The 20,723-nt window shown below is 46.1% G+C and overlaps 1 protein-coding gene across 2 annotated transcripts in view; it reads left to right on the top strand.

The window, feature by feature from the left end:
* Positions 1-20,723, top strand: part of syt7b (synaptotagmin VIIb) — a 482,744-nt gene that overhangs the window by 332,890 nt on the left and 129,131 nt on the right. For both annotated transcript variants that reach the window (XM_034191422.1, XM_034191423.1), the window contains one exon: positions 17,928-18,128. In XM_034191422.1, the coding sequence (XP_034047313.1) occupies positions 17,928-18,128 (201 nt within the window). The remainder of the gene's footprint in view (positions 1-17,927; positions 18,129-20,723) is intronic.

The raw sequence follows: 20,723 nt of genomic DNA, 5'->3' as shown, positions 1-20,723 counted from the left end.
TCCATTTGAATAACCATCTGGCTTCTTGCTCCAGTGCACCTTGCGCCATTATTATGCACAGCGATCAGTGAAATTGAGCAGACGGAGGGCCTCTGATGACAATCTCACGTGTTCAAACACAGATTGTGTGAGTTTTAGAGATGCTCCACTCCTCATTACCTGTGAATGTTATTGAATAAGCCTGCGGCAAGCTCTCTCGCTCCGGCGTAAAGCACTGTTTACCATATCAATGGAGCGAGGGGGGAGGGGCCGCTCCTCAGAGTGTAAATGGGCCAAAGTGTCAAAGCTGCTTTCAGAGCAGGATAGAGCACTCCAAAACACAGTAGAAGTAGATGTTTGTGATGTGACCTTTGTGTAATAGCAGACAGAAATTTCTTTGAGATGAAGACAAACAAAACGCATAGACCATTTTGTATATATTGATCAAAATGTGCATTTGTGTTTATTGTTTGAACCTTTTTGTTGTATAGTCTTTCAAACAAGAGCCCAAATTACCTTTATAAAGTGTCAAAACAGTTGTTTATTATAGTTTACTGTGTGCTTTGAATAAATGTGTGTGGAAAATTATTTTCTGCTTTACTTTTTCCTTTCTTATTTCTGATTGTAAACCTTTATTACACTCATAAAACACAACTATAACATATATATTCTAAAAGTACAGATTGTCCTGAAAAAAAAGAGACATAAAACTTGATTGTGGGATGCAGGGAGAGCTGTTAACAGCAATCATAAAACATTTATGCCAAGCGAGTGAACTGTCCAAAAAAATGCCCTCGGACCCGAGAGGGTTAAGTTGAAAAGCATTCACTGGTACATAACAATAAGAATGGTACCTGATGGTGTGGCAGAGAGCAGGAGCGAGTGTGCTTGTGTGAACATAAACTCTGCCATGTGTTTATTTGCTACAGCAATGCTCAGCTTCTCAGTGGGCTGCTCTCCACCTCTCTGGCGGAGCTGAGTAAATACTGAAGAGCACTGCACACACAGCTCAGTAAATCCTGCTGCGCAGTGGAGCTGTTTATCACCAGCTTACGGACATCCGGAAGGGCAGAGATCGAGGGTAGGATAAGGAGTGAAGCACTATTACATAATTGTTAGAGCAGCACAGCAGTAATTAGAGAGTAATGATTGGCTGAGGAGATGACGAGCGAACCGATGTGATGGAGAGCAGGTGAGCTCAGAAGCTCAGACGTGATGGGATGAGTGGGAAAAGCAAGAGGGACTGCAAAGGAATGCTGGTGGAAGCCAAAAAGCAAGAAACAACTTAGATCTGCAATGGAGAGCAGATTTAAATAATAGTGACATTAATTCCAATAAAGCCAAATAGCCTTTTTTTTACAGCAGATTTGACAATAATGTTCTGTTTACACTGTGCAGCAGCCCATCCACACACTCATACGTGAGCTCAAGATTGTGTTGCACTAGTCTACAGTTGTTTGACACCTCTGTTCTTTTTGATGCCCCCCCCCCCCTCCTTTCGCTGATCTTTTCTTGATCCTCCTTCTCTTGGATAATCGCTGTGAGCACTGCCTACCTGCTTTCCATTAACTGCTCTATCTATATGTGCTTTTGACATTTTATCTTCTCTCCTTTTGATAAACATGATCTTTCACTTTTTCCCCTTTTCCTTTTGTACTACAACCTTTTCTAAATCCCTCTCCCTCCAGTGTTGCTCATGCTGTTTTTTTTAAATATTAAATCTTCTATCTTTCTCTTTCTCCTGTGCTTCTGCATGTGCTATCAGTTTTGGGAACGCTTCTCTGTCTTCGGCTTCCACCCTGGAGCACATCCCGTCCTCGGCTGTGGCACGCCCTCGGCCCCTGGTCCGACAACAGAGCCTCCAACAGCCCCTCACTCACCAGCCCCCACCGGGTCCTAACGATCCCCCAGTCACTTCACAGAGCCTGGGCCAACTGCACACAGGCCCAGGCGGCGGGGCCACCGTGGGGGCCCGCGAGGGGTCCGGGGGAGTTCGGCTGGAGCCTCCAGGTACAGAGGGGCGGGGACAGGCCAATCAAGATCAAATCCAGGTAGCTGGGACCACATGATGGAACAGATCCGGCACAGAGGTCTGGATGTCAAGTCTTTCCTGTAAGTGTCACAGCAAAACGCTGCATCGTTGTGATAAAGTGTTGCACCGCATGTAGGGGTGTGCACAAGGTAACATGAACATTTGTAAAATACACTTATTTTGTTGCAAACATTATGATGTTGAATTTGTGTCGGCAACTTATCAGAGAGTCGCTGATTCAATCTGTCACAGGTTTTTAAGGTCTATTTTGTGGTGTTGATAAATGCACTAGAAGCTCCTTGTTTGCAGAAATGGTGTTAAATGGAGATGTAAGTGACAGATGACATTCCACAGCGCACATCCATCCTCTCTAGGTTGTATTGTTTTCTCTCAGGTATAATATTTGAGGATGCTACACACTAAGCAGTTGGTACAGTTTGTTTTACTGCTTCTGAAAATACTTCTGGAGCACATGGATTATTGTGCAAATTATTGCCCTCTATGCTGGCAGTTGTTCTCTGGCAGAGGGCGAAGGCTTCTCTCCATACCTGTTGATCCTTAACATATAGTTCATCAAAAACAATAAAGAATTTTCCAACCCCGTCATGCTCGCCCCCAGCAAGCACATTAATTTGCCATTTGGACAGACCAGACAATGCACCAATTACAATTTTTACTTTTTGAGATTCAGTTAAATTATTGGTTTCTAAAAGACTTGCATTTGCTCCTTCCATTCCAAATATTTTATGTTGTCTTCTTTGCCTTCAAATTTAGGCACCCACGGGGCCCCTGGATAAATAGACATCATCATTTTGAGGAAAAAAAAGTAAAAAAATACAGTAGTATAAAAAAATGCTTCAAACAATAAAAATAAATAAATATATTGAATTACAATGGAAATATAAAATACAAGAATCAGTGTCTGCAGTCCACCATCAAATTGAATATTCTTAAAGTGTCTAGTAAAAATAGCAGAGGTTAGGGTTAAAACCAAATAAATATCTAAAAATACACCAGGGCGAAACCCCACGTGTCCATCTGGCTCCGTGGGTAGCGTGGCTCCGTAAACTTCCTTCTGCCGCGCCTCTACTACTTCCGTGGGCCTGTCAAGGAAACAGAGGTGCCAGTGGGGGGGGTAATCAAGGGAACTTTCAATGGGACCCCCCTCCCCTTGTCGACGGCACTTACTGGGTCTGGGCGGCTCTCAATCAGCCGCCCAGTACACACACAACAAGCCTTGTGTCTTTTTTCTCCGGACCCGTCTCTCGGCTGCACTCCTTACACACGCGGTCTCATCTCCCACTCGCCGACCTCAGCAGCTCCTCTCGCTCAGACTCGTCCTCTGCCCTGGCCTCTGGCTCCACGCATTTGCCCCAGGTTTAACCCTTGCTCAGAGCTACCCGTGTACGCCACCCACACGCACGTCCCCTCTACTTGCTCTTCTCTCACATCTCCTGCTCATCGTCTTTTACACTCTTGCCACTAATTTCCTGATTAGCAGCAGGTGTACTCACTTGTTCCTCAGCAGTCTGTGGGAAGAGTGGGCATGGCCTGAACACAACTCATATGTTCCCAGAACACAGCAAAAATAAAATACATACAAAAAAGTATAAAGCACAGCAAACTAAACAAACCATAAACATGCAATATTAATGATAAATTTTAATTAAAAGGCCATACTCCCACATTATCATCTAATAATATTTAAATAATAATCTGTAAATATGAAAAAGTAAAAAGAGGTGAAGCTGTGAAGTAATTTGGATGAGCTTTATGCAACAGGGAAAGTTGGATATAAGGACTCCATTAACTTTACCCTCACAGGCAACATCTGGTCTGTGATATTCTAGAAAAAAAAAAAAAAAATTTTACTGACCTCAAACTGTAACGACATCTGTTCAAGACCAGTCCCACTATTTTACCAAGGTTTGTAAATTGGTGCAATTAATTAATAATAATTAATTAACATTAGGCAGCACAGTGGCTTAGTGGTTAGCACTGTTGCCTCATAGCAAGAAGGTCATACGAGGGCTGTCCGTAAAGTATAGGTCCTTTTTATTTTTTTCAAAAACTATATGGATTTCATTCATATGTTTTTACGTCAGACATGCTTGCACCCTTGTGCGCATGCATGAGTTTTTCCACGCCTGTCGGTGACGTCATTCGCCTGTGAGCACTCCTTGTGGGAGGAGTCGTCCAGCGCCTCGTCGGAATTCCTTTGTCTGAGAAGTTGCTGAGAGACTGGCGCTTTGTTTGATCAAAATTTTTTCTAAACCTGTGAGACACATCGAAGTGGACATGGTTCGAAAAATTAAGCTGGTTTTCAGTGAAAATTTTAACAGCTGATGAGAGATTTTGAGGTGATTCTGTCGCTTTAAGGACTTTTCACGGTGCGAGACGTCGCTCAGCGCTCTCAGGCAGCGTCATCAGCCTGTTTCAAGCTGAAAACCTCCACATTTCAGGCTCTATTGATCCAGGACGTCGTGAGAGAACAGAGAAGTTTCAGAAGAAGTCGGTTTCAGCATTTTATCCGGATATTCCACTGTTAAAGGAGATTTTTTTTAATGAAAGATGTGCGGACGGGTCCGCGCGTCGGGACGCACAGGAAAAACACCTCCGTGTTGATAACCATTTGTTAAAATCCAGTTGGCTTTTGATGGCTTTCAGTGGAGTGAGTATATGAGAAATTGTTTATCAGCTGGACATCAATCAATCAATCAATCAATTTTTTTTATATAGCGCCAAATCACAACAAACAGTTGCCCCAAGGCGCTTTATTGTAAGGCAAGGCCATACAATAATTATGTAAAACCCCAACGGTCAAAACGACCCCCTGTGAGCAAGCACTTGGCTACAGTGGGAAGGAAAAACTCCCTTTTAACAGGAAGAAACCTCCAGCAGAACCAGGCTCAGGGAGGGGCAGTCTTCTGCTGGGACTGGTTGGGGCTGAGGGAGAGAACCAGGAAAAAGACATGCTGTGGAGGGGAGCAGAGATCGATCACTAATGATTAAATGCAGAGTGGTGCATACAGAGCAAAAAGAGAAAGAAACAGTGCATCATGGGAACCCCCCAGCAGTCTACGTCTATAGCAGCATAACTAAGGGATGGTTCAGGGTCACCTGATCCAGCCCTAACTATAAGCTTTAGCAAAAAGGAAAGTTTTAAGCCAATCTTAAAAGTAGAGAGGGTGTCTGTCTCCCTGATCTGAATTGGGAGCTGGTTCCACAGGAGAGGAGCCTGAAAGCTGAAGGCTCTGCCTCCCATTCTACTCTTACAAACCCTAGGAACTACAAGTAAGCCTGCAGTCTGAGAGCGAAGCGCTCTATTGGGGTGGCGGAAATATGCCGTACCAAATTTTGTCAGTTATCACAATGCTTTTTTTTTTTTTTTTAGAAAATATGTTATCTGCTTGTTGATTTTACCCATTTCACACTCCTGTTACAAGACAGTGATTGTACCACAGTGGTAAAGTTTCTGTCTGGTAATCAGAGTGTGGGTTTGAATCCCGTGGTGTTTTTTTTTTCATTTTACCAGGGTTATTTAACGGCTCCTTCATGACTGTATGTCTGTGACCATTGGTCATACAGAGGAACAGATGGATCATATTTGTATTGCCCCCTTGATAAATGTGGTGTTTTTTGTTGTGGGGTTTATTTCATTTTAAATACGTCCATCTCCTTCCTCATATCAGCAGGTTCCCACAGCTTTCACAGGACTGCAATTGTAGCTCAGTGTAAAGTTTCTGACTGGTGATCAGGCTTTGGAAGGTGCAGGCTTGAGTTCCCTGAGTTGAGTGGCATTTAATTTTTATTTTTTTATTTTCAGCAGCTGCGCGATGTGTAAAAGCTGCTGTGTATTAAATATCGGCACAGTGTTTCATGGTTCGATCATATGAGGTGTTTCACAGTGAGCCGCCCCGGAGTTGTACGTATTCGCACTATGTGTGAAGGGACCCTAAACAAGGTTACCACATTCATATTGATGCTATATTTATTCTACCTAACTGCCATAGCCCTTAGCTAGCATCTTCATATCCACATATTGCCTAGAATCTAAAATAAAATTTGCATGTTTACTGCATGCTTAAATGCACTTATGTTTCTTGATGTTCAATTGAATTCAATTTATTTCATTTATATAGTGCCAAATCACAATAAAGCTTCCTCGAGGCGCTTCACACACCTTATGTTTGGTGTAAACAGAGTTCCTCCATTATTTTGTTGCCCGTTGTTTGACTTCAACAGCAAATTCAACCAGTCAGCTTTGTTTTCCGTGTGGCAATGCAACACCAGGTTGGTACACATCATTCTGTCATAAAGCTTCTATGCTGTTTCATTACCCATAATTCTTGTTGCTGTGTTGGTCAAAAGCCATGCTGACATGCAGCGTTGCTGTAGCATACTCAGGCCTTTACCGCTACTACAGTCCATGGAGTCGTCATGGAGACAGACAACTCTGAGAGCAGAGCTCAATGTTTCACCCTTTTACACAGTTAACTCACCCAACTTCTATATTCAAACCTTCTTAATCTGCTTAAAACTTGCTATTTGTAGCCACAAGTGCCCCCCCCCCCCCCCCAAAGGTCTGGCTATGATTTCTAGCTTCTGTTTAAAGTTTTTAAATGGGGTGGTGCAACAGGGTTGTTTCCGTTTGACTTTTTCCACAGTGGTGTTTGTTCTTGTACGGAGCCCTGGAAGTGTGATCGCAAAATGTTTTGCATGTGGAGAGACTGTGCACACGTTTTATTATATTGTGCACACATTTTGTTATATTGTGTGCATGTTTCATTATATTGTGCGCACGTTTTAAGCATTGTTTGAGTAAAACAAAGGCATGATCTACTTAAACGTGGCCACAATTTGTAGAACGTGCATTCAATATTGTCGTGACACATAAATTTTGGCTATTAGTCAACAAACCAGGAGACAGTGTGATACATTTCCCCATGAGAAATGGATGTGGTCAGGGTATATCATCATGGTTTGGGTGCACAAGGACATATAGAGAACTCTAGCTGCCCAACATGGCATCATCTGGAGTTTAAGCACATTAAAAAGGATGCTGAGGGCAAAGTGTCTCCCCGTTGTGAGGATGACAATGTAGGTCATATTATGGAGTTTATTTTGAATGAAAGGAAAACGTGCGCTCGTTTTATTAAATCGAGGTCTCAATTAAAAGAAAACGTGCACACATTTTATTAATTCGAGGGCTCAATTAAAGGAAAACGTGCGCATGTTTTATTAATTTGAGGGCTCGATTAAAGGAAAACGTGCACACGTTTTATTAATTCGAGGGCTTGATTAAAGGAAAACGTGTGCACAAATGATCACAGCCAGGAAAACATGCGCACGTTTGATTAATTTGAGAGCACGTTTTATTAATTTGTGGGCTCAATTAAAGGAAAACGTGCGCACAAATTATCATGACCATGAAAAATATCACTTTAAGTGACCTCTCCCGGTTTCCGTATTCTTGTGAGTGTTGTGTCATATGTTTTTAGTGCTTTCACCTCCTTTTTCCATCCACTCTGTGCTCCTCCTGCTCATATGCTGTCACTGCTTCCATTATTGCACGTGGAGTTAGAAGTATTAAATGGTATAAATGACTGCCAGACTAGCAATAACACATTCATCATTCACAGCCATTAAGCGTTTGCTTTTAGGTACATCACGTGTTGCTGAGGTCGTAAATGAACCTGTTCTGTCTTATCTGCTCTAATTACAACTCACTTATCACTGCAGTGTGATCAGTTACTCTGCAGGGATGTTGAAATGAGGGCGAAAGTTGTGATTATAGCAATTGTTATGATTGCACTACATTTTGGTAATTGCATAATATTTCACTGTGAGTCACATTTAATACCTTTGTTGATAACACTGGCTGTAGAAGAATGTGATGGCAAATGTATGTATTATAACAGTAATTACAGTGCTGATAAGAATACTTTCCTCTCTACAGAATAAAATTCTTATTCTGGTGAATAATATTAATGTTGAATAAGAAATTGTTGAATAAGGCAGTAAGTCAGACTTGTTTCTGGTGGAGGTTGGCCAGAGCTGCGCCTTGTCACCAATCCTGTTAGTGATATTCATGGACAGGATATCGAGGCGTAGTTGGGGAAGGAGGGTCTTCAGTTTTGTGGGTTCAGGGTCTCATCACTGCTTTTTGCAGATGATGTTGTCCTGTTGGCTTCATCGGCCTGTGACCTCCAACACTCACTGGATCGGTTCGCAGCCGAGTGTGAAGCGCTGGGATGAGGATTAACACCTCTAAATCTGAGGCCATGGTTCTCAGCAGGAAACCAGTGGATTGCCTACTGCAGGTAGGCAATACAGTCTTGCCAAGTGAAGGAGTTCATGTTCTTCGGGGTCTTGTTCACGAGTGAGGGGACAATGGAGCGTGAGATTGGCCAGAGAATCGGTGCAGCAGGGGCGATATTGCATTCGCCCTATCGTACTGTTATGACGAAAAGGGAGCTGAGCTAAAAGGCGAAACTCTCGATCTACTGGTCAGTCTTTGTTCCTATACTCTCACCTACAGTCATGAGGGCTGGGTCATGACCGAAAGAACTAGATCGTGTACAAGCGGCCAAAATGGGCTTCCTTAGGAGGGTGGCTAGTGTCTCCCTTAGAGATAGGGTGAGAAGTTCGTCATCCATGGGGAGCTCGGAGTAGAGCCACTGCTCCTTCACGTTGAAAGGAGCCAGCTGAGGTGGTTCAGGCATCTCGTAAGGATGTCTCCTGGGTGCCTCCCTAGGGAGGTGTTTCCAGGCATGTCCATCTGGGAGGAGATCCCAGGGAAGACTCAGGACTAGGTGAAGAGATTATATCTCCACACTGGCCTCGGAACACCTCGGGGCCCCCTAGTCAGAAGTGGTCAGTGTGGCCCGGGAAAGGGAAGTCTGGGGTCCCCTGCGAGAGCTGTTGCCCCCACGACCCGATCCTGAGTGAGAGTGAAGAAATTGCTCATTTTTAGCTCCAGGCCGTGTTTCATGTCTAAATGTTGTTGATAACTTGTTCCAAACATCAGCTGTGTTATGTGGTCTGTCCTCTCAAAAACAAAGGTGTCAAAGTTGGGTTTGTGCTTCTCTGTGTGGTGTCTACATGTAGCTGGGGTGGGCCAGGTGTTTAAGAATATGTTATACAAAGTTGAATGATATAATGTATGAGCTGCAGGTGAATTGCTGAGCAATTGCAGTGCATCTGGAGAGTATTTACAATGCTTCACTTTTTCCACATTTTGTTATGTTACAGCCTTATTCCAAAATGGAGTAAATTAATATTTTACCTTAATATTCTACTCACAGAACCTCATAATAACAACATGAAAAAGTTTTTTTTTAATATTTTGCAAATTTATTAAAAATAAAAAACTAAGAAATCACATGTACATAAGTATTCAAACCCTTTGCCCAGTACTTTGTTTATGCACTTTTGACAGTAATTACAGCCTCAAGTCTTCTTGTATATGGGGGGGGGTGGGGGGGCACCTTTTTTTTGGGGGGGGGGGGGGAATTTTTGTCCATTCCTCTTTGCAGCACCTCTCAACCTCCATCAGGTTGGACAGGGAGCGTTGGAGCACAGCCATTTTCAGATCTCTCCAGAGATGTTCAATAGGATTCAAGTCTGGGCTCTAGCTGGGCCACGTTCACAGAGTTGTCCTGAAGCCACTCCTTTGATATCTTGGCTGTGTGCTTAGGATCATTGTCCTGCTGAAAGATGAACCGTCAACCTAGTCTGAGGTCAAGAGCGCTCTGGAGCAGGTTTCCATCCAGGATGTACATTGTGCATTCATCTTTCCCTCAATCCTGAGTAGTCTTCCAATTCCTGTTGCTGAAAAACATCCCCATAGCATGATGCTGCCACCACCATGCTTCACTATAGCGATGGTGCCTGGTTTCCTCCAAACCTGATGCCTGGCATTCATGCCAAAGAGTTCAACCTTTGTCTCATCAGACCAGAGAATTTTGTTTCTCATGATCTGAGAGTCCATCGGGTGCCTTTTGTCAAACTCCAGGCAGGCTGCCATGTGCCTTTTACTAAAGCGTGACTTCCATCTGGCCACTTTACCATACAGACCTGATTGGTGGGTTGCAGCAGAGGTGGTTGTCCTTCTGGAAGGTTTTCTCTCCACAGAGGAATGCTAGAGCTCTGATAGAGTGACCATTGGGTTCTTGGTGATCTCCCTAAGGCCCTTCTCCCCCTACGGCTGTTGGGGAAAGTGTAATGCATGGACCCACAACAGGGGGCGTAAATGAACGGTCAATAGATAATCCAATAAATGTAATTTAATGCGGCAAATTTGCACAACAGGTCGAATACTGCTTTTAGATAGTCAATCACAAGATACAATAAGTGACGTGTGGTTAGGCCCGAGGGTAGGAGACGCCCATCCAGAGAAGAGCCAGGGCCCACAAGGTTCTGCCGCCAACGAAGACCTGCAGTATACCGAAGCTGCCCATTCTCAAGTCCCCAGGTGGCCTCTGCTTCCAGCTGTCAGATCCGGTACTGCTGGCAGGAACAAAAACAGGTTAAGGGTGGGTGTGTGAACACCCAGTAAGCAGTCAGCAAAACACGTTCTCACTGTAATAGGCTGGGAAAAACACCTCCACCATCTACACAGGAACACAGTTCGGGAAGAACCTGAAAGTACTGCTTATCCAGTTTGGAGTGAGGGGTGAAGACATCACTCCTCCACTAACCACAAACCCAGCTCCCAGCTGACAGCAGTTAACAGGAACTCCTGCAAAAACTCAGAGAAGAGAAACGTGTGTACGGCACAGTCAAACGGCTGAGAGTTTACCTGTAAGGTAAGCTAGTATCTCGGCAGAGATGTGGTGTCTCCTCCAGGTTTTTATGGTGCAGTGATGATGATTGCTGACAGCTGTCACTCCTGGCTCCTGGGTGGTAACTGCGCCCTCTGGTGCCTGAAACCTGAATACAGGCAGGGCGCCCTCTGGCGTTGGCCAGCAGTACCTCATCTTCGGGCGGCCCACACAACAGGACCCCCCCCCAACGGGCGCCTCCTGGTGCCCGACCAGGCTTGTCGGGGTATCGCTGGTAGAACTCGGCCAGGCGGCCGGATCCAGGATGAAGCTCCTCTTCACCCAGGAGCGTTCTTCAGGTCCGTAACCCTCCCAGTCCACCAGATACTGGAGACCCTGACCCTCCGGGGAACATCCAGGAGCCTGCGGACTGTCCACGCAGGCTCGCCGTTGATGATGCGGGCAGGCAGGAGGCGGCGCTGGTCCGGGGGTGCAAAGGTCCGAGGTGTGGTATGGTCTGATCTTGGAAACATGGAAAACTGGATGGATCCGCAGTGAAGCTGGGAGTTTCAGCTTCACTGCGGCTGGACTGATGATCTTGGTGATCTTGAACGGTCCGATATATCTGTCCATCAGTTTTTGTGACTCCATGTTGAGCGGAATGTTCTTCGTTGACAGCCAGACCTGCCCCCGGGCTGATATTCTGGGGCCTGGGCGCGTCGGCGGTCTGCATGGTTCTTCGGCCTCATCCGGGCTTTCAGCAGGGCAGAGCGGGTTGTTCGCCACACCGACGGCACCTCCTGAGGTGGGCCTGGACTGAGGGAACCCTGACCTCTCCCTCCATGGCCGGAAACAAAGGGGGCTGGTACCCCAGACACGCCTCAAATGGGGAGAGGCCGGTAGCAGATAAAACTTGACTATTATGAGCGTACTCGATCCAGGCCAGATGTTGACTCCAGGCCATCGGTGCGTGGAGGTCATACAACGAAGGGCCTGCTCCAGCTCCTGATTCGCCCGCTCTGCTTGGCCATTGGTCTGTGGGTGGTACCCGGACGAAAGGCTCACAGTGGCCCCCAGTTCCCTACAGAAACTCCTCCAGATTTGCGAGGAGAACTGGGGACCACGATCTGAGACGATGTTTGTAGGGATACCATGCAGACGTACGACGTGGTGGACCAGGAGGTCTGCAGTCTCCTGGGCCGTCGGAAGCTTCGGGAGGGCCATGAAGCGGGCCGCCTTGGAGAACCGGTCCACTATCGTCAGGATGGTTGTCATTCCCTGGGACGCAGGGAGACCCGTGACGAAGTCCAGGCCGATGTGGGACCAGGGGCGCGGAGGCACTGGCAGCGGCTGGAGGAGTCCCTTTTCTGGTTGGTGGACTGCCTTGCCCCTGGCACAGGTGGTACAGGCCGGACATACTCCCGGACATCGGCTTCCAGAGACGCCCACCAGAACCACTGCCGAACAACTGCCACGGTCCTTCGCACCCCTGGATGGCAGGTGAGCTTAGAACTGTGACAGAAGTCCAAAACTGCAGTCCTAGCGTCTGGTGGGACATACAAACGGTTAGATGGTCCACCGCTGGGGTCCGGGTGATGCGTCAGGGCCTCCCTGACGATGTTCTCCACGTCCCACGTCAGTGTGGCGATGATAGTGGACTCCGGGATGATGTTTTCTGGTGGATCCGACAGCTCCGTTTTGACTTCATCTTCATGCACCGGGACAGTGCATCTGACCGCTGGTTCTTGGTCCCGGGGCGATAGGTGATCCTGAAGTCAAAACGTCCAAAAAATAGAGACCAACGGGCTTGCCTGGGGTTCAGATGCTTAGTGGTCCGAATATACTCCAGGTTCCGATGGTCATTGAAAACCGTGAATGGAACCACGGCTCCTTCCAACAAATGTCTCCACTCCTCCAGGGCCTCCTTCACCGCCAGGAGCTCCCGATTGCCGACGTCATAATTCTGCTCTGCCGGGGTCAACCTGTGGGAGAAATAGGCACAGGGGTGGAGAACCTTATCGGACTCCCCGCTCTGGGACAGCACGGATCCTATCCCTGAGTCAGAGGCATCTACTTTCACCACAAACTGGCGGCTAGGATCGGGCTGCACCAGTACTGGTGCAGTAGAGAATCGGCGTTTCAACTCCCTAAACGCGGCTTCGCACCGATCCGACCAGGTGAAGGGAACTTTTGAGGAGGTCAGGGCTGTAAGGGGACCAACAACCTGACTATAGCCCTTGATAAACCTCCGATAGAAATTAGCGAAGCCGAGGAATTGTTGCAGCTTCCTACGGCTTGCCGGTTGGGGCCAATCTCTCACCGCCGCAACCTTGGCCGGATCGGGGGCGACGGAGTTGGAGGAGATGATGAACCCCAGGAAGGACAAAGAAGTACGGTGGAACTCGCACTTCTCGCCCTTCACAAACAGCTGGTTCTCCAACAACCGCTGCAGGACCTGACATACATGCTGCACATGAGTCTCAGGATCCGGGGAGAAGATGAGGATATCGTCTAGGTATACGAAGATGAACCGATGCAGGAAATCCCGCAAGATGTCATTTACCAATGCTTGGAACGTTGCGGGGGCGTTAGTGAGGCCAAATGGCATGACCAGGTACTCAAAGTGACCTAACGGGGTGTTAAATGCTGTCTTCCATTCATCTCCCTTCCGGATCCGAACCAGGTGATACGCATCCTAAGATCCAATTTCGAGAATATTTTGGCTCCATGCAGGGGCGTGAACACAGAATCCAATAGGGGCGACGGGTATCGGTTGCGAACCGTGATCTCGTTCAGCCCTCTATAATCAATGCTATGGACGGAGTTCACCGTCCTTTTGCCCACAAAAAAGAAACCAGCACCTAACGGGGAGGAAGAGTTCTGGATCAACCCGGCAGCTAAAGAGTCCCGGATGTAGGTCTCCATTGATTCGCGCTCGGGGCGTGAGAGGTTGTACAGTTTGCTGGACGGATACTCAGCGCCCGGGATCAAATCAATGGCACAATCATACGGTCGATGCGGGGGAAGCGTGAGTGCCAGATCTTTGCTGAAAACATCAGCCAGATCATGGTACTCAGCTGGCACCACCGTGAGAGTGGCAGGGACTCAAACCTCCTCCTTAGCAATCACACCGGGTGGAACCGAAGACCTTAAGCACTCCCGTCAGCAGGTTTCGCTCCATTGAGCCACAACCCCAGATGGCCAATCGAGCCGGGGATAATCCATGTATAGCCCAAAATAACTCTGGAGATAGAAGGTGTTACAAAGAACACGATCTCCTCCCTGTGGTTTCCAGACACCACCAATGTTAAGGGCTGTGTCTGGTGTGTTATTAGTGGTAGAAGGGTGCCATCTAGTGCCCGGACCCTCACTGGGGAAGGAAAGGCCACTAGAGGGAGCCCTACCTCCTTAGCCCATCTGCTATCTAACAGATTCCCTTCTGACCCCGTGTCGATTAGTGATGGGGCTTGAAGGGTTAAATCCCCACAGAGGATCACAACTGGGATTCGTGCGGATTTTCGTGCATTACCCATGTGTGTGTTATGGCCCACCCTTAGCCCAGTCTCTAAGGTCGACCGTTGTTGTTTAACTGCTTGGGGCATTGTTTCTGCAAATGCTCGTTAGAGCTGCAGAAAAAGCACTCTCCGCGGGCCAGCCTCCTCTGTCTGTTTTCTGATCTTATTTTGGTCCTGCTCGTGTCCATAGCTTCGTCAGCAGGGGGAGCTGTCGTCACATGGAGCCCTCTGGCTCTGGAGCGTGGGGAAGGCGGGGCTCCTTCGGACCGGGAAGGGAGAGGGGCAGCGCGTGCCCGGCCACGTCCTTCGTCTCGCTCCCGTCGACGTTCTTCCAGTCGGTTGTCTAAACGCATGACTAAATCAATAAGCCCGTCTAAATCTACCCACCAGGTGCTCCTTCAGGACCGAAGACAGTCCATTTACGAAGGCGGCGCGGAGCACTACCGCATTCCAGCCGGCCCTCGCGGCCGCGACGCGGAAGTCGACTGCATACTCTGCAGCGCTCCGACGCCCCTGTCGAATGGACAGCAGCAAAGTGGAAGCAGATTCGCCTCGATTAGGGTGATCAAACACCTGTCTGAACTCCCTTACGAACCCAGTGTATGTCGTCAGGAGCCGTGAATTTTGCTCCCAAAGCGCCGTAGCCCAGGCGCATGCCTCACCTCGAAGCAAATTGACAACATAACCACCTTGCTGGAGTCTGATGCGTACATTATTGGACGCTGTGTGAAGACCAGCGAGCACTGCATCAAGACGTCCGTGCACGTCTCTACACAGCCTCCGTACGGCTCCGGGGGACTTATGTATGCTTCAGGGGATGTGGGGGGGGGGGGGTCCGTTGAACGACCACTGGAGGGTCCCTGTTCAGCAACAGGTCGGCAGGAGGAGGAGCAGCAGCCACGCTCTGTGCATGCGCTTCCACCTGTGCGGTGAGAGCCTCCATCCTACGATTGAGTAGTACATTCTGCTCGGTTACCAAATCCAACCGAGCAGTGAAGGCGGCTAAGAATTGCTGCAACTCACCCATTATTCCTCCTGCACAAGCCTGTGCACCTTGAGTCTCCATTGACTGTTCAACGGGTGGGTTGTGCCCCTCGGGGTCCATGACATTGGCCGAGATATCCTGTTGGGGAAAGTGTAATGCACGGACCCACAACAGGGGGCGTAAATGAACGGTCAATAGATAATCCAATAAATGTAATTTATTGCGGCACATGTGCACAACAGGTCGAATACTGCTTTTAGATAGTCAATCACAAGATACAGTAAGTGACGTGTGGGCAGGCCCGAGGGTAGGAGACGCCCATTCAGAGAAGAGCCGGGGTCCTCAAGGTTCCGCCACCAACGAAGACCTGCAGTATACCGAAGCCGCCAAGTATCAAGTCCCCAGGTGGCCTCTGCTTCCAGCTGTCAGATCCGGTACTGCTGGCAGTAACAAAAACAGGTTAAGGGTGGGTGTGTGAACACCCAGTAAGCAGTCAGCAAAACACGTTCTCACTGTAATAGGGTGGGAAAAACACCTCCACCATCTACACAGGAACACAGTTCGGGAAGAACCTGAAAGTACTGCTTATCCGGTTTGGAGTGAGGGGTGAAGACGTCACTCCTCCACTAACCACAAACCCAGCTCCCAGCTGACAGCAGTTAACAGGAACTCCTGCAAAAACTCAGAGAAAGAGAACACGTGTGTACGGCAGTCAAACGGCTGAGAGTTTACCTGTAAGGTAAGCTGGTATCTCGGCAGAGATGTGGTGTCTCCTCCAGGTTTTTATGGTGCAGTGATGATGATTGCTGACAGCTGTCAGTCCTGGCCCCTGGGTGGTAACTGCGCCCTCTGGTGGCTGAAACCCGACTACAGGCAGGGCGCCCTCTGGCGTTGGCCAGCAGTACCTCCTCTTCGGGCAGCCCACACAACTGCTCAGTTTAGATGTGCAGCTGGCTCTCGGAAGAGTGCTGGTGGATCTGAGCTTCTTTCATTTACTGATGGTGGAGGCCACTGTGCTCATTGGGACCTTCAATACAGCAAAAATATGTTTGTACCCTTCCCCCAGATTTGTGCCTCGGTGGTCTACAGATAATTCCATTGATGTCATGCTTGGTTTGTGCTCTGATATGGACTGTCAACTGTGGGACCCTATATGTTAGACAGGTGTGTGCCTTTGCAAATCATGTCCAATCAACGGTATTTACTCCAGGTGGACTCCAGTTAAGCTGTAGACAGATCTCAAGGATGATCAATGGAAACAGGAGGCACCTGAGATTCACGGCAAAGACTGTGAATATTTATGTTCATGTGATTTCTTAGGGTTTTTTTTAATTTTTAATAAATTTGCAAAAATCTAAAAAAAAAAAATCTTTTTCACATTGTCATTATAGGGTATTGTGTGTAGAATTTTGAGGAAAAAATTAATTAAATCCATTTTGGAATAAGGCTGTAACATAACAAAATGTGGAAAAAGTGATGTGAATATTTTCTGGATGCATTGAATGGACACATTCTAATTGTCTCCTTTCTGTATGAAAGGAGGAGACAATCCAAGTCATATTAAAACATTGTTGTTGATCAGGCTTCTGAATGCTGTACTGTACTTCAGTGATTGCTTTATTTGCAAAAAATCCATCTTTGTTATGTTTCATCCATGATAATGAACAGGACAGCTATCCCGAGAGTTACAAGAACTCACCACACTTGGACGATGTCTGCTTAAATACAAAATCCAGAATTGTGCAGTAAAACATGATGGTGGACAATGAATTCATGGTGGAGGGATTTTTATTACCCTTTAAAATGAGATATCCGTTAAAATTGATCGTCGTGTTGTGCACTACCATGGCCACTGGTCTGCCCTGAGCCACACACTGCTGGAGCATGTACAGTGGTGCCCCCTTGAGCTTTTACACGTTACAAATTTTTTAGGACATCAAGAAAACAAACCAAAAAATTCAGGCTTTGTATATTAAAATTTCTAAAATGATACCCTTTAAACTCACAGTGAAAAGTAATCTCTACATCGTAGTTTGTTTTTTTTTAATTATGACTATTTGGCTGCTGTGCCTAACTGACAGAGCCAGTAGACTGGTCATTGTTTTTCCCCTTTAAGTCCTAAAATGTTTCATTTCTATGCTCAAACATTTCCAAACTGTTGTTTCTAGAGCCACTTTGGCTCCAAAAAAGTAATCGATTCAGATTCCTTACTTTTGAACATTGTAAATTAGGTGATACAGGTTGTCAATCTGAAATTGAACAAATGTAAGGACAGCACTATTGCACTTTGGGATTTCACTAAAGTGTCCACAGAAAGAAAACCTACCCACATTCTTCAGTTTATAAGCTCTTTGGTCTTATATCTTCACAGCTTATTTATGGACTCACTGGGTGTGCATTAGATATTCCTCCAAGTTTTTATTGTACCATATACTGGATCATTTTGGACAGGATGCCAGCTTACAAGTCTCTCATGTTTGACCCTGGAGAGGGGTTTTCTCAGCAGTCAATGACGATACGTTTTCTCTCCGACTGTCCATCTGTTCGTCTCACTCCCCCTTTTTCTCTCTCCTTTGTAACCTCTCTGGCCCCTTTTTTCCTGTCCGTCCATGTCCGTCTTTGTCAATAATCCATCCCACTGTTCCTTGCAGTGGTGCCGTGGATAAGGGTGGGCAGGGCGGTGCTGGACCCTCACCAGGGGCCAATGAGACCGTGGTTGGTGCTGCCTCTGGGACTGGGGAAGGACCCAGTCGCAGTGACAGTGTACGAAGCATGCTGACAGGGGGCAGCAAGGCTGGACGGTGGCACACAGTCCAGAGCCACTTGCGTGCTGGAGGCCTGCGGTCTTGCAAGTGAGTGTTGCATGATGACAAGGGGCACGCATGAGGGGCAACAGCGGGCACAACAGGACAATGGTGTCAAGAGTGTGAGTTTGGGCCATGCCCCTGATCTGGCATGAAATGCCAATAAACATACAATGGATTTCAGGGCCAAGATATCAATAAGCAGTATTTCTGCCTGTAGTAGTCAATCAATCAATCAATCAACATTTATTTATAAAACGCTTTACAGAACCGACTGGTGTCCAAAGTGCTTAACATTAAAAACACAAATTCTCAAAATAAAACACATATAGAATAAAATTTTAAAACAACACATAAAAAACAGAACATGTCACCTCCCCACTAAGTGTTAAAAGCCAGTTTAAATAAATAAGTCTTTAACTTATATTTAAAAAGTGCGAGTTCATGAATAGTACATAACTCAAGAGGTAGCTCGTTCCACAGTCTGGGGCCAGCTACCGCGAAAGCATGGTCACCCCAGCATTTATATCTTGACCTTGGAACATCTAAGTAAAGCTGGCCAGATGCCCTTAATGTCCTACTGTAGGTGCGCAAAGTTAAAATTTCAGACAAGTAGGGAGGTGCAAGGCCATAAATAGCTTTAAAAACAAACATTAACATTTTAAAATCAATTCTAAAATGAACTGGAAGCCAGTGGAGTGAGTACAGGACAGGCGTAATATGCTCACGTCTAAAAGTGTTTGTTAAAAGACGAGCAGCAGCATTCTGCACCAATTGGAGATGTGCAAGAGACGACTGATTAATGCCCGAATAAAGTGCATTACAATATCAAGTCTGGAGCTGATGAAAGCATGAATGGCTGTCTCAAGATCACGTCTACTGAGAAAGTGCTTTATTTTAGCCAAAAGGCGAAGTTGGAAAAAACTTGCTTTGACAACAGAGTTTATCTGTTGTCAAACCTCAAACAGCTGACAAATATCACTCCCAAATTCTTGGCAGCTGGTTTTACATAGTTAGCCAAAGCACCAAAATTTGGTGTTAGCACATTTGGTATGCTAGAGTGCTCAAACACCGTGATCTCCGTTTTACCATCATTCAGGTAAAGGACGTTTTGGGACAGCCACTGCTTTACCTTGCGAATACAATTAAATAATGATGACAAAGCATCACTCCTATTAGTCCTCACAGGCAGATAGATTTGAAGATCATCTGCATAGCAATGAAAGGACAGGTTGTGCTGGGTTAGAATTGACCCCAATGGCAGAATGTACAAAGAAAATAGAATTGGCCCAAGGACAGAACCCTGCGGCACTCCACAAGACAGATGAGCAGTTGATGAGGAGAGGTCCCCAGTCATGACAGAAACGCTCCTTTCAGCCAAATATTATCTAAACCACTTAAGTGCAGTACCCTGAATGCCAATAAAATGTTCTAACTGGAAAACAAGTACTGTGTGATCCACAGTATCAAAGGCTGCAAACTGCAGTCTGTGTTACTGCAGTTTGTTTTCTGGTTGGTTACATACACTGGGTGATAACTTCCACAACTTCAACCCTCTTCATACATTTCTACATACAGTTCATGCCACATGCAAAGCTAAACATTTCCAGAAGAAACTTAACCTGGTCTTCCATTGCCTCGATTGACAGCCCCATTCTGAATATAATACAAGCAGCATGGGATGCAGCACCATGTGCTCACGACAGTACAGTGTGCAGTCTGTGCACTAATGTCTGTGCTTATAACAAGACGTCACTACAAAACTACAATCTGTCTGTGAACTGTAAACTGTATTTTGATGAAGAGTGTGGCATGCTTTTGATGGGATTGTGGACGTATATTTTGTTTCCAGAGGTGATTTAAAGAGGCCAACGAACAATATGTATTTGACTGCGCACACACACTGACTACTGCGCTGCCTGGTTAACATTTTCACTCCAATGCAAATAAATCACCCACCACTCTGTTCACAAATAATACAGTCTGCATTGTATTTTAATTTTAGTTTTCATTGTAGCCTGGCATCAAAATAATTTAGTTACCCCAATCCACATTCAAGAGGAAATTATTCATTTCAAGAGGCACTACAAAATAATTACAAAGCCATCTGTTAAAAAAAAAAAAAAAAAAAAAGTGTGTGTGTGGTCCAATACTGGTCCAGTATGCAACAAATACTCCATACAGCATATGTGAAAACCACCACAATGCTTCTGCCACATAATCGAGTGTCAAAGTGCCAATGAGAGACTGTTTTAAGAAAAAAAATTCAGGAAATTTAAAAACTGTCAATGAATGCCTTTTGTATGAAGACAATGCAAACTTTGTGACAGTTTCACTTTCAAAAGCTGCTGTTATGTTGATGAGATGTGAAGATCTGGACTAAGACATGCCATCTGTCGAAAACTATAACAGTTAAAACAAAATGTTCAAATGCCTTCACAGTTTGGTTCCCCCAACAGACAGTCAAACTGCATATCACATCATGTACTATCAGGTTGTTACTACTAAAAGAAGTTGATAATTTAATATTTTTGATAGTGATATTTATTCAAATGACTGCCTGCATAATAGTTGTTGGTATTTCTGCCAGTTTCACCTCAAGTCAAGTTCTGTAACAGTCTTCAACTTTCAGTGACATCCACT

Source organism: Thalassophryne amazonica, chromosome 2, assembly GCF_902500255.1.
Source record: "Thalassophryne amazonica chromosome 2, fThaAma1.1, whole genome shotgun sequence".
Classification (NCBI taxonomy): Eukaryota; Metazoa; Chordata; class Actinopteri; order Batrachoidiformes; family Batrachoididae; genus Thalassophryne; species Thalassophryne amazonica.
This window is presented reverse-complemented; position numbering and strand designations above follow the sequence as displayed.